The following is a 14,930-nucleotide window of genomic DNA, read 5'->3' on the forward strand; positions in this document are numbered from 1 at the left end:
CACCCTGGAAGGTCAATCAGTAACTTTGTCTTATTAAGGTTTGTTCAGAATCTAATACTTCATGATTCCATAGTAAATATTTGACATCAATTTTTGTGATGAGCTCAAAATAACATATCTAGAATGCTCAATATTTTTCAATTAGAATTTGGTCAAATCATAATTGTTTTTATACCCAACATTTTCAGCTAAGAATCCTTGGGATATTCTACAATATTTTCAAAATTTGATGGTACATATGCCATCAAAATGAAGCTTGAGTAACCTGAAAAGTCATGTAAAGTACTCAAATACAATTTCACTTTATAATTGTCACTCTAACTTCTAACTTGCCGCACAACTGTCTAAAACATGAAAACAGAATATATGCTTGCCCTTTCACCCGCTCCTATGGTTTCTAAATTGAGCTTAAAATGGTATGCAAAAGGTTAACCAAGACATTAATTTTCTAAGTTAAAGTACTTCAATTAAATTGTCCTTCTTCACAGGAGATTTATAGTGCAGCCGCATGCACATCTGACACTCCAGTTTAGTTGTGATGATAAATTATAAGTCGCCCTGCAACTAATCTGAGATCCTTTGACCAAAATCAACATGAAAACATTTTTTTTTACAAAACATCAAATTTATAATGTACCTCTGTTCCAGAGCGTTTATCCCTGATAACATCCATCTGTCTCGTAAATAGTTCTAATACAGCGTTGTAGACCAGTTCGTACTGTTGCTGAAGAGCATCGCAAACCGGAATAAATGAAAATAAACAAAAACTTGGTGAACTAACAGAATCTCAGGAGTATGAACACCAATCAAATCCTAGTATAGCAAACCTGAAACATTAGTTTAATGATAGTGCCTTATGTCTGTGCAGCCCATTTCAGGTTTCAAAGCATTTTTAGGATGCTAGAAACAGCTAAATATTTGATCTACCTCTAGCTAATATACAAGGACCTTGCAGCATGCTTTTTGTATTCTAACCCCACTTTCTTATTTATCTTTCCTTCCACTATCCTCCCTCTAATTTTGTTTGCTCACACTTTAAAATTTTCATTCCAGGGACCTCCCTGGAGGTCCAGTGTTTAAGACTCTGCTCTTCCATTGCAAGGGGCACAGTTTTGATCCCTGATGGGGAAACTAAAATTCTGCATGCCACATGGCCAAAAAAAAATTGTTTTCTATTTCATTTCAGATGCATTTTTTGAGGGTTATTCATCTCTTCTGGGAAAAAGTAGATTAATGTTGTTGATGGCTAATAAATAACTTCAATATGACTCTCACAGTTGATCTGTAAAGTAGCTAGGTTGTTAACCCTGTTTATGATTTGTCTGAGATCATTCAGAAGTAATTTCAATGTCTTGGGTTAGTACCTGAACCTTTGACTCTTAGTGCATTTGGATCAAGCTGCTGAAATTCTATCTTAGCAAAGATACCAAAGAAAAGAAGACCACTAAATAGAGTTTGGAAATTTGTGGTTATAAAGGAATTCCACTGCAGAGAAATGAGACCGCTATAATTACAGGTTTATAGGTCTGTACTACCTTGTTTTTGCCTCTGTACCTGCTCAAGCACTCGATTTTTGGATCTATTTTTCACCTAAATAGGCCTATTCAGGTTTTTCAATGACAGTTTACACAATCGTATACAAACAAAATATAACTTTTGCCAAAAGTAACTGTAGCAGGAGAACAGTGCAGAGTCTGTATCATCCAACATAGCCATTGGCCCACTCTTCAGTTTTTTCTTAAGAAGATGGGAAAATCAGACAGGAAGCACTCATCTGGTTACAGTGCTATTTCCTGGTTAGAGAGGTATCAAAAAAAGCAGCTACAGCAGGTAAGTTATTTAGTTGTTGATAATGCCAAAATGTGAAAGCTATCTTAAAACTATGTCAGCTGTCTTCCAACTCTTACATATAGGCTTGAAATGGACTTTTTCTGAAATGATGTATGGCTTTATTTATTGATTCAGTAATACAGTTTAATGTTATACACTTAGGTTGCATGCTTCCTGGAATCTTTATATATCTACATGGATTGGCCTTAAGTCTGACAGCCTTAAACCAGCCAATACTTTCATTTCACATAAACTTTCCCCGCTAAAGGTTGAATATAGAAAACACCTACAGTCATACACATGAAAAAGAATTCTTTTTCCACTAACTATTAGTGGAAAACCTGTGTGGGCCAAACAGAAGGTTTATATTATAATAGCTCTTAATTTTTTCCCTTTGATTTAGAACTTTTACGTAAAAACATCTAAAGTGCCATTGTCAATTGTTTTACTTCTAAACCTGTGTTCAAGTTCATTTGTAAGTGCTTTAAACACTGCTGCTGCTGCTGCTAAGTCGCTTCAGTCGTGTCCGACTCAGTGCGACCCTGTAGACGGCAGCCCACCAGGCTTCCCTATCCCTGGGATTCTCCAGGCAAGAACACTGGAGTAGGTTGCCATTTCCTTCTCCAATGCACGAAAGTGAAAAGTGAAAGTGAAGTCACTCAGACGTGTCCGACTCTTAGCGACCACATGGACTGCAGCCTACCAGGCTCCTCCGTCCATGGGATTTGCCAGGCAAGAGTACTGGAGTGGGGTGCCACTGGCTTCTCCAGCTTTAACCACTAGGGTCTTACTATTTTAGCAATAAGAAATAGTTCTAACAAACTATGCAAAATGTTCTGTGTGTTTAGTTGCTTCAGTCGTGTCCAACCCTTTGTGACCCTATGGACTGTAGACCACCAGGCTCCTCTGTCCATGGGATTTTCCCGGCAAGAATACTGGAGTGGTTTGCCACTCCCTCCTCCAGGGGATCTTCCCAGCCCAGGGATGGAATCTATGTCTCCTGCGTCTCTTGCTTTGTACGCAGATTGTTTATCCCTGAGTCATCAGAGACACCCATGAAAAAAGTCTCTTACCTGAAAAAACCCAATGACTGTTTGATGAAAGGATGAATGGGTGAATGCTTAACTCTATCTTAAAGATGGAGACCATTTAGAAATATAGGTAAAATTATTGGTGTTGAAATATGGATAAAATATGGGTGTTGGGCTTCCCTGGGAGCTCAGATGGTAAAGAAGCTGCCTGCAACACAGAAGACCCAGGTTCAATCCCTGGGTTGGGAGGATCCTCTGGAGAAGGAATGGCCACCCATTCCAGTATTCTTGCCTGGAGAATTCCATGGATACAGAAGCCTGTCAGGAGAATTCCATTGTTAGAGAAGTAATGGGGTCGCAAAGCGTCAGACACGACTGAGTGAGTTAACACATATATGGATGCTGAAATATTATAGAATGTGAGAGATTTGGGCTGGGAATGTTTCACCTAAGAGGTAGAATGTGAGCTGGAGAAGAGAGAACAGGTGGAAAGCATTTTTTATGGAATGAATAGGTATGAGCACTCTGGGGTGGGTTAATCATATACTATGATACACATATAACCATATATATATAATATTATTGTAATTTATGGAGTTTTAAATTTTTTAATATGCATACAATAAGGACCAGGAAAAACTATAGAAAAATAGTAACAGTAACTCTTTCTAGGTGACAGGATTATGGATGATTTTTAAATTTTTTATTATTTTCTAAAATGAAGAAAATAATATAATTCTCCAGATTCTGTTACCACCTCCTGAAGAAGAAATTACAAATCTCTGATTTTGTATGGTTTCAGAAATGAATTACCGCCACAAAATTTCAGATTAACCTGACCCAGCTATTTCTTTCTAATAGGTCAAATAGTTTGTAGATTTTTTTAATATCCTTTGTAAGAAATATTATATTGCTTTCTTAATATTTTCTGAACAGACAATAAAATATAAGGAATGAAAGGAATTTGGTCCAGGGCAAGGGATACAGGAAAAATATTGGGACATTCAGAGTTAGAGGAAGTGTAAATGGAGCAAAACCCTTGATAGTAAAGCAGTCAGCTATTTTTGTATGCCTTGCTGTTACTAAATAAAGAGATGGCACCAGACTCAGACATGTTATATTATTCACCATAGTCCATACCTGAGTTTGAACTAATGAAGGCCTCTGTGTTCGCATTTCCTGGATCAAACTAAAAACACTGAAGTTCTCAGGAATTATCTATCAAATAAAAGGAAAAAATATCTTACTCTTTTGTTCCTATGTAGAAAAAAAGAATGCACTTTTAAAACTAATAAGGTTTTTCATCACTTGCGTCATTACTTAGAACCTATGAAATACTGAAGAAACTCTTCAGAATGATTTCACATTGGGTGATCAAATGTCTGAAGTTAAAAATATAATGAGGGAACACCCCACTCACACCAATGGACAGATCATCAAAATGGAAAATTAATAAGGAAACACAAGTTTTAAATGATACATTAGATGAGATGGATCTCATTGATATCTTCAGGACATTCCATCCAAATATAGAAGAATACACCTTCTCAAGTGCACATGGAACATTCTCCAGGATAGACCACATCTTGGGTCACAAATCAAACTTCAGTAAATTAAGAAAATTGAAATTATATCAAGCATCTTCTCTGATCACAACACTACAAGCGAAGATATCAATTACAAGAAAAAAAAAACTGTAAGAAACACAAACACATGGAGATTAAACAACACATTTCTAAAAACCCAAGAGGTTACTGAAGAAATCAAAAATGAAATAAAAAAGTTTCTAGAAACAAATGACAATGAAAATATGACAGCTCAAAACCTACGGGATACAGTGAAAGCAGTTCTAAGAGGGAAGTTTATAGCAATACAATCCTACCTCAAGAAACAAGAAAAACATCGAATAGACAACCTAACTTTACACCTAAAACAACTGGGAAAAGAAGAACAAAAACACCCCAAAATTAGTAGAAGGAAAGAAATCATAAAGATCTGAGCAGAAATAAATGAAAAGAAATGAAAGAAACAATAGTAAAGGTTAATAAAACTAAAAGCTGGCTCTTTGAGAAGATAAACAAAATTGACAATCCTTTAGCCAGACTCATCAACAAAATTAGAAATGAAAAAAGAGAGGTTACAACAGACAATGCAGAAGTACAAAGATTATAAGAGACTATTATGAACAACTATATGGCAATAAAATGGATAACTTGGAAGAAATGGACAGATTCTCAGAAAAGTTCAATCTTCCAAGACTGAACCAGGAAGAAATAGAAATTATTTACAACCCAATTACAAGCACTGAAATCGAAGCTGTGATCAAAAATCTCCAAAAAAACAAAAGCCCAGGACCAGATGACTTCACGGGAGAATTCTATCGAACATTTAGAGAAGAGCTAATCCCTCTCCTTCTAAAACTCTTTCAAAAAATTGCCAAGGAAGGAACACTTCTAAACTCATTCTATGAGGCCACTATCACCCTGATACCAAAACCAGACAAAGACAGCACAAAAAAAGAAAACTATAGGACAATATCACTGATGAACATACATTCAAAATCCTCAACAAAATTTTAGCAAATAGAATTCAGCAACACATCAAAAAGTTCATACACCATGATCAAGTTGGATTTTTTCCAGGAATGCAAGGATTCTTCAATATATACAAATCAATCAATGTGATAAACTATATTAACAAATTGAAAGATAAAAACCATATTATAATCTCAATAGATGCAGAAAAAGCCTTTGACAAAATTCAGCACTCATTTATGATTAAAACTCTTCAAAAACTGGGTATAGAAGGAAACTATCTCAACATAGTAAAGGTCATATATGATAAGCCTACAGCAAACATCATTTTCAATGGTAAAAAACTGAAAGCATTCCCCCTAAGATCAGGAACAAGACAAGGGTGTCCACTTTCTCCACTATTATTCAACGAATTTCTGGAAGTCCTAGCTATAGCAATCAGAGAAGAAAAAGAAATAAAAGAAATCCAGATCAGAAAAGAAGAAGTAAAGCTCTCCCTGTTTTCAGATGACATGATACTGTACATAGAAAATCCTAAAGATAGTATCAGAAAATTCCTAAATTCCTAATTCAGTGAATTTAGCAAAGTTGCAGGATACAAAGTCAATACACAGAAATCACTTGCATTTCTACATACTAAAAATGAAAAATCAGAAAGAGAAATTAAGGAATCAATCTCATTCACCACTGCAACAAAAAGAATTAATTATCTAGGAATAAACTTACCTAAGGAGACAAAAGAACTGTATACAGAAAATTATAAGACACTAATGAGAGAAATCAAAGATGACATAAACAGATAAAGAGATATTCCATGTTCCTGGGTAGGAAGAATCAATATTGTGAAAATGACTATACTACCAAATGCAATCTACAGATTCACTGCGACCCCTATCAAATTACCAATGGTTTTTTCACAGAATTAGAACAAAAAATTTCACAAATTCATATAGAAACACAAAAGACCCCGAATAGCCAAAGCAGTCTTGAGAAAGAAAAATGGAGCTGGAAGAATCAACCTTCCTGCCTTCAGATTATACTACAAAGCTATGGTCATCAATACACTATGGTACTGGCACAAAAACAGAAATATAGACCAATGGAACAAGATAAAAAGCCCCCCCCCCCAAAAAAAAAGCCCAGAAATAAACCCATGTACCTATGGGTACCTTATTTTGACAAAGGAGGCAAGAATATACAATGGGGCAAAGACAGCCTCTTCAATAAATGGTGCTGGGAAAACTGGACAGCTACATGTAAAAGAATGAAACTTCTTAACACCATACACAAAGATAAACTCAAAATGGATTAAAGACTGCAATGTAAGACCAGAAACTATAAAACTCTTAAAGAAAAACATAGGCAGAACACTCGATGACATAAATCAAAGCAAGATCCTCTATGACCCACCTCCTAAAGTAATGGAAATAAAAACAAAAGTAAACAAGTGGGCCCTGATTAAACTTAAAAGATTTTTCACAGCAAAGGAAACTATAAAGCAAGGTGAAAAGACAACCCTCAGAATGGGAGAAAATAATAACAAATGAAACAACTTGGACTAATTTCCAAAATATACAAGCAGCTCATACAACTCAATGCCAGACAAACAACCAACCCAATCAAAAAGTGGGAAAAAGACCTAAACAGACAGTTCTCCAAAGTAGACATATATAGATGGCTAATAAACACATGAAAAGGTGCTCAACATCGCTCATTAGTAGAGAAATAGAAATCAAAACTACTATGAGATACCACCTCACACCGGTCAGAATGGCCATCATCAAAAAGTCTACAAACAGTAAATTCTGGAGAGGATGTGGAGAAAAGGGAACACTCTTGCACTGTTGGTAGGAATGTAAATTGATATAGCCACTGTGGAAGACGGTATGGAGATTCCTTAAACAATAATAAAACCACCCTATGACACAGCAATCCCACTCCTATGCATATACTCTGAGGAAACCAAAATTGAAAGAGACACATGTATCCCATTGTTCATTGCAGCACTATTTACGATAGCTAGAACATGGAAGCAACCTAGATGTCCATCGACAGATGAATGGATAAAGAAGTTTGGTACTTATACACAATGGAATATTACTCAGCGATAAAAAGGAATGCCTTTGAGTCAGTTCTGATGAGGTGGATGAACCTAGAACCTATTATACAGAGTGAAGTGAGTCAGAAAGAGAAAGATAAATATCATATTCTAATGCATATATATGAAATCTAGAAAAATGGTACTGAAGAACTTATTTTCAAGGTGGCAATGGAGAAACAGACAGAATAGACTTATGGACATGGGGAGAGGGGAGGAGAGGGTGAGATGTATGGAAAGAATGACATGGAAACTTACATTACCATATGTAAAATAGATAGCCAATAGGAATTTGCTGTATGGCTCAGGAAACTCAAACAGGGGCTCTGTATCAATCTAGAGGGATGGGGTGGGGCGGGAGATGGGAGAGAGGTTCAAAAGGGAGGGGATATATGTATACCTATGGCTGATTCATGTTAAGGTTTGACAGAAAGCAGCAAAATTCTTAATGCAAGTTACCTGGTTAAAGGAAGGGTAACTGTGATTTAGGACAGTGGTTACCAAAACTACTTCTCTCCAGAAGCACCTGGAGAACTTGCCGGCCCCACCCCCTCCAGAGTTTCTACTTCAGTTCATGTGAGGTGGGGCCCAAAAGTTTGCATTTCTCATGAGTTCCCTGGGTGATACTGATGCTTCTTGTCTGGGGACCACATTTTGAGAACCACCAATTTAGGAACTAAGTTAATTGTCTGACAAAGCCAATCTACAAGTGAATATTCTAGAATCCTAAAGATAGATGTTTTGAAGAACCAGACAATTTCTAAGTCTGAAAGTAACAAGGTTAAGAAAATAGCAAGTGCCTATTGAGAAAAACTCACCCCATCTTTTAGCAACATCCATGTGTAATCAATAGCACAGAGAACACCAGTTCTTCCACAACCAGCACTGAAATGAAAGATCACAGTAGCATGTATAGTTGCAGAGAGTGGATCATGGCTGAAAAATTTCACCAGCAGATTTGAGGAAGAAGAAATCTAGAGACCATGAAACTGTCTAAACCCTACCATTTCCCAGAACACGTTTTTCAGTTGCCACAGACTACACCAAGCCTCAGGACAGGTCTTAGGCAAGTTCTCACAGCAAAACATCTCTAGAGCTATGCTGTTCACAAGTAATTTACCATTAAAAAAAAATCATTAATTCTCAGGTTGAATTTATCAGAGTTTCTTCTATTGACCTTTCTCTTTCAATCATTCCCATTTTTAAACTTGATTCCTTTCTGAGTGACTGGAAAACATGAGCTTCAAATTAGGAACCTACATCTATGTAGGGTTTAAATTCCAACAAAGTCAGTCTTCCTTTGGTTAAAAGCAGGAGTCCTGGCCTGAGTGTGACATTTGGTTTATTCTGGGGAGAAGGTTCATATAACAGCATCATACCTGCAGTGAATGCATATGGGAACACTGTTATCATCTTGGTAACAACGCACATCCCAAATGAGCTCAAGAATAGGGTCTATAGATGAAGGCACATCATGGTCTGGCCAATTCTTATAATGGAACTGATAGATGGTTCGAGTTTCCTATGAAAATAACCAGGATAAAAGGAGAGTTCAAGATTAGTATGTCACCTCATTTTATCACAAGATTACTCTGTCTTACTAAGTAGTATCTTTATCTTTTTTGCAATTTATGTAATCTTCCTCCCTACAGACTATATGCCCTGTAAGAGCAATTATAAGAAATTTCAGGTCACTCACTATTGGCCTGTTCCTATCTACTCACAAGAGAATGTAGATGTGAAAATGGTCCATACCAGAGCTTCCCAACTGGTATCCTTTAAATGAGTCATAGGCAGGCTGAGGTACTAAATCTCTTTGCCTTAGAGAAACAGAGGAGTCTGAGCTTTCAAGTTGGTTCCCAGCCTCTATTCACCCTAGAAATAATATCATTTTATATGTGGACCATTGGTGTGAAATAGGTTGGGGACCACAGATTACACCAAAGGCCTCTTTTGGGTATTATGGTCTCTCCAGAACATCACAGGCCCTCCCATCCCCTGTTATGATATTTCCAGACTGCATCACATACATGCACATTTACTTGCCTGGTCTCTGGGGGCTTTGAGTTTACCTTTAGTGTTCTATACTTACACTATTGAACTTGGCTTTTAGAGTCCTGATTGTATAATCAGATTTTCTATTTTCAGCTTCCTAAGAAGTAAATCAAAATTTTAGTTATTTCAAAGACTAATATTCAAAAACTACTCTCTATAAAGTAGGTTCTGGAGCATCTGCTCAGCCATAATGGAAATAGACATCATACTTACACAGGATATGGAGAAAGGACCAAGTTGCAGTTGCGTGTCTCCTGGTTCAGCCCAGTAGCGCTCACATTTTTTCTGTTGCACAAAGCAAAAGGTGGTGATTTCCTTCCATATATTCTAGTCTTTCCTGGACAATGAAACCCTATCCCCCATTCAGAAGCAAATTCAGCTGTGTCCTTTACCCTAGGTTAGGAATTTCTAATGCCCTTGGACTTCAACACAAGTCTGAATTTTCCAAAGATAGGAAAACAAACCTCAAAGGATATACAAATTTAAGACTTCCTGGAAGTCTCAAAAAGTAGAAATAGGGATCTGAAAATTTCAGTATCTCAAAAGGATTAAAACAAAGCTACACAAGCTAACTGAAACTCCAAGTTCCCTTGGTTTTCATTGGAATTGTATCAATTCAGAATGGCAACAGTAGTTTCAAAGAGTGTTGTTCAATAGAAATATAATATGAGCTACGTATATAATTAAGATTTTCCTAATAGCCACATTCAAAGATGAAAAAAATAGTAGGGTTAATTGTTATAATATCTTAGCCCAATAAATAAAAAAGTTGTCAAGTTGTAATCAAACTAAAATGGTTATTAGATATTTGACATTTTTAAACTGTCTTCAAAATCTATTATATATTTTATATTTAAAGCACGTTTCAATTGCTATGCTAAATTTTCATTGGAAATATTTTATATCCATTTAGATTTCATAAAATCTATGGTTGAAAAAGATTCACATACCCAAGTTCCAAATCAGGTTTTCCAATAACTGAATTGAATATCATTCTTTAAATTTAAATGCGTTAAGATAAGCTAACTGAGTTCCTCAGCCACACCAGCCATATTTCAAGTGCTACATGGTTAATGAAGGCCATGCCAAGTGGCACGAAAGGAGCTCTGACTGGCAGTCTAAAGTGTCTGATTAATAACAACAGGAAAATGAATTGTTATTTTAAAAAGTATACTTTATTTTTATTTTAAAACACGGGAAATGGGCAAAAGAGGTTCTCATGGGTTTAAAAAAACCCTTGAGAATCATTTGGCATTCCCAAACTGAAGACTAGGAAGATGAGCATAAATGTCTACCAAGTCACAGTTAAGGAAAATTCTGCTACCAAGTTTCCCCCTTCGTTTTCTTTTTTCCTTTCAGTTCAGTTCAGTTCAGTTCAGTCGCTCAGTCGTGTCCGACTCTTTGCGACCCCATGAATCGCAGCACGCCAGGCCTCCCTGTCCATCACCAACTCCCGGAGTTCACTCGGACTCACGTCCGTTGAGTCAGTGATGCCATCCAGCCATCTCATCCTCTGTCGTCCCCTTCTCCTCCTGCCCCCAATCCCTCCCAGCATCAGAATCTTTTCCAATGAGTCAACTCAAACAGCAACTCACCTTTCCCATTTCAAACTCCATGCACGCCATAACAATGATCTAGGGTGATAAAATAGAGACTTAAATACTGATACAGTTAGAAAAGCAGTTAATACATGAGTCCCAGAGTCCAAAAGTGTCGTTCTTTTTTTTTGTTTGTTTGTTTTATAACCGAAAAAGAAATCCTAATAATTATAAAATGTTGTTCCTACTCTTCTTTCTCTGTCCTCACTTTCCTTTTCTCTATTCAAATCAATAAATTCTTGTTAACAAATGATACTGTCAGAAAGAGAACTTTTGTTTCCCTGAACAATAGTGACTGTGATTTTGACTATAAGTTGCCTGAACACCAATATTCTAGCAACAGACCCCGAAAAGCAATGATTCTGATACACAGGAAACCTCAGTCACTTATCCTGCCACCCTATCCCCCACATCTCTAAGAACTAGAGAATATAGTAACAAAAGCAACTCTGCACTTACCAGGATGCTGTATTCCCAAATCATCCTCCAGAAGTCCAGGACAGTTGTAGGCAAAGGTCCCTGGGTGGCAATATAAGTCTTGGGTCCATAAACTCCCTAAAGGGGAAGAGAAATTACATGGGGTAACTACAAAAAACATACTCTTCTTCTTGTCTAGTATTCCTCCACCACCCCCCCACCCCATTTTTTTAAGTACCTAGAGAAATACAGAATATTCAATGTACCTTAATGAAGTTGGCATTGATGTAGCTGGAATCCTCATCAGAGGTTATCAAGAACAGTTCTACTAGGCTATGGTCATCTATAATACAAAAGAAAGATTAATTAAGAGGGTTTGTTCAGAGGGCTTCTGTAAGTCTGAAACTAGCACTGTGAATAGTGGATGCTCATAAGTGATTGAAGAGTAGATGAATGAATGAATGTTCTTTTGTAGTCATATACAGTACAAACTAATTTGTCAAAGCCGTGATCCAGGGTTAGGAATAGAAACCAATGGGTAAAAAGAGATAAGATGACTGAATTAGGGAAAAGGTACAACTTTAAAGGGAGAAGTGAAACTTACAGGGCAAAATATCCTTATATCTGTTTTTCTTGATATTCTTGGGCCTCTCAGCCACAGTTGTGGGATAGGTTTTTTCTGCCTTATATTTGGCGGATAGTCTTTTCAGCATCTGTAATAAAATCACAATAATTCAATCATCCTAGGGAAAAGAGGCAAGAAGTTATCTCTAGAGAGATTTCCTTCCCCTCTGCCCAAATATTCCACATCAGCTGTTTTAGCTTCCCTGGTGGCTCAGACCGTAAAGAATCTGCCTGCAGTGCAGGAGACCCAGGTTTGATCTCTGGGTCAGGAAGATCCCCTGGAGAAGGGAATGGCTACCTACTCCAGTATTCTTGCCTGGAGAATCCCATGGACAGAGGAGTCTGGCAGGTTACAGTCCATGGGGTTGTAAAGAGACAGACACAACTGAACAACTAACACACACTCACACATAGTATCCTCTAGGGCTGGTTCCATTCACAAGGGAGCCCAGAGCATAAAGACAACAGGGTTCAATGACATTTGGAGAAATTAAAAGATCACACTTAAGGCAACTGAGCTACAGATAGAAAAAGCTTAGAGGTGAAACTAGTGAATACTGTTTAAAAAATAATATCTTCTGAGCACATATTCTGTATTCCATCCAAAGAGTCAGATACTAAACGTTTGACTGACTTTCTTTACAGCTATTACAGGACTATTTTAAGTGGAAATGGAGCTTAAGATGAATACCATCTCTCTAGTTAGCAAAATTTCCAAGATTTCAGTCCCTAAAGCAGTCATTCGTTTATATAACCTAAAGTTTAAGCCCACCCCTCAACCAAACATGAATCTTTAAACAGTATCATATTTCATTTGTAGACTATGATCTGGGTCAGTCAGAGGGTAGAATAACATGGTTGAAAAAGGTAGTGAAGTATCTCCTTAAAAGTATCTCCTTATTCTCTGTTTTAAAGATGAGGAAACTGAGGCACAGAGAAAGAAGTGCCCCAAGATCACAAAACTACCAAACACCATGTTCAGAATTCTAAACTGAGGTATCCTAGAACTGGAGTCAGCGCTTAAGCTGTGTTGTGACCTGTATCCCGTGACTAATGGTGGTTACTGGAGATGTGTGGGCATCTGTATTGCTAACCAGCTTTGTGGTTGATTCCAGTGTATAGTTTTGAGATGGGCGCAGTACTGGCTGAATGAAGTTGGGCAAGTTATTTAATCTTTCAGTGTCTCAGTTGCTTTTTAAGTAAAATGTGAGGATATTTGTCTTAGAGTCGTGAGTGAATTAAATGAGTTATCATATGTGCGGTACTGGTACAGAGTACCTGTTTAATAAAGAAAAGGTATTGTTACTAAAACAATAAATAAATAAAACTATTCTCACTTGCCAGTATTATACAGAGTGAAATTTGGGTTCAGAAGAAACGATAGTTCCTCTTTAGCTCCATCTGATGAATCAGCTTCATCCCAGATCTTAACTCATTATGACTCAAAGAAACTTCATTTAGTAGATCTGAAAACTTTATTGACTGGTACTCAGTTTGAGAAAGACAAGGGAAAAACATCTGTGGTAGCTAATAAATATTTATTGACTTGAACTGAAGAAAATAATTTTCATTATTTACCCACTATTTAATGATGACTTGGTCACATGAAGATTATTATTTACTTCCTATGGGTCAGAACCCTAAGCATCTTCTCAGTCTTCATTCTCTTTAACTTAACTTCCTTCTTGAAATTTCCTCCTCCCTTTTGCCCTTATTAGTCTATATCATTTTGGTTCTCCTCTTTCTTTTCTGACTTCTCTTTCCCTCTTCACATTCTTTCTTAATGCCTGTATGTCTGTTTCTTTCTTCTAATTGTTAATTATCCAACATTCCAAAGTTAACTCCTCAACTCTCTGCTCTTCTCACTAAGTACATTTGCTCAGAAACATCATCATAGAAGACGTACCAATGTTTTCAAAAATGTATCTAAGTGATTCACATTGAATTATAATTCCAACCCCTATTGGATAACTTTCAAATTTTTTCAATGAGATTTGATTACTAATTTCCAGTCCTGAATTTCCAACCACGTTCTAGACATATCCACTTAGGTGTCTTAAACTGAGCACATCCCAAACTAAAATCATCACTGTCCTTACTATGGAGAAGGCAATGGCAACCCACTCCAGTACTCTTGCCTGGAAAATCCCATGGATGGAGGAGCCTGGTAGGCTGCAGCCCATGGGGTCTCTGAGAGTCAGACATGACTGAGCGAATTCACTTTCACTTTTCACTTTCATGCATTGGAGAAGGAAATGGCAGCCCAGTCCAGTATTCTTGCTTGGAAAATCCCAGGGACGGGGGAGCCTGGTGGGCTGCCATCTATGGGGTCGCACAGAGTCGGATTGCCAACAGCACCATCTTTATCCCCGGCAACCATACTCTAGAAATAGAGAGTTACTTTCGGTTCCCCACCTCCCACAGTTCCCACCTCTAATTCAGTCAGCAAATGTAAATGATTCTTTACATGTAATATCTTGTATCAGCTTTCCTTCCTATGTCCCTAGAGATACCTTAATTCAGGCTTTAAAGCTTGAACTGTTACTGTTGCTTCTAAACTCATCTTCACACCTTTCTCTTTCCCCATTCAAATCTATTAGGCATTTTATTTTAATAGTGCAAGACTCTGGGACTCTGGGAATAAAATTGGCTGTATGCATACAATTGTATGGAACTAGGTCCGTTTTATTTTGTGAAAGCTGCTACTCTACATAAAGATTTTGATTTAGTAGTTTGTTTTAAT

The 14,930-nt window shown here is 37.1% G+C and overlaps 1 protein-coding gene and 1 pseudogene across 1 annotated transcript in view; one reads left to right on the plus strand and one right to left on the minus strand.

Annotated features, from left to right (window-relative positions):
- The window catches only part of LOC132659461 (large ribosomal subunit protein uL1-like), a 74,093-nt pseudogene that overhangs the window by 29,682 nt on the left and 29,481 nt on the right, over nucleotides 1-14,930 (plus strand).
- Nucleotides 1-14,930, minus strand: part of PTPN22 (protein tyrosine phosphatase non-receptor type 22) — a 58,060-nt gene that overhangs the window by 29,054 nt on the left and 14,076 nt on the right. The window contains exons 2-11 of the mRNA XM_012178891.4: nucleotides 12,168-12,276; nucleotides 11,830-11,906; nucleotides 11,606-11,701; nucleotides 11,144-11,182; nucleotides 9,762-9,833; nucleotides 9,586-9,645; nucleotides 8,873-9,015; nucleotides 8,312-8,378; nucleotides 4,002-4,079; nucleotides 638-724 (exon numbers count right to left, since the gene is read on the minus strand). Of these exons, the coding sequence (XP_012034281.3) occupies nucleotides 638-724; nucleotides 4,002-4,079; nucleotides 8,312-8,378; nucleotides 8,873-9,015; nucleotides 9,586-9,645; nucleotides 9,762-9,833; nucleotides 11,144-11,182; nucleotides 11,606-11,701; nucleotides 11,830-11,906; nucleotides 12,168-12,276 (828 nt within the window). The remainder of the gene's footprint in view (nucleotides 1-637; nucleotides 725-4,001; nucleotides 4,080-8,311; nucleotides 8,379-8,872; nucleotides 9,016-9,585; nucleotides 9,646-9,761; nucleotides 9,834-11,143; nucleotides 11,183-11,605; nucleotides 11,702-11,829; nucleotides 11,907-12,167; nucleotides 12,277-14,930) is intronic.

The sequence above is a fragment of the Ovis aries genome, chromosome 1 (genome assembly GCF_016772045.2).
Source record: "Ovis aries strain OAR_USU_Benz2616 breed Rambouillet chromosome 1, ARS-UI_Ramb_v3.0, whole genome shotgun sequence".
Taxonomy (NCBI): Eukaryota; Metazoa; Chordata; class Mammalia; order Artiodactyla; family Bovidae; genus Ovis; species Ovis aries.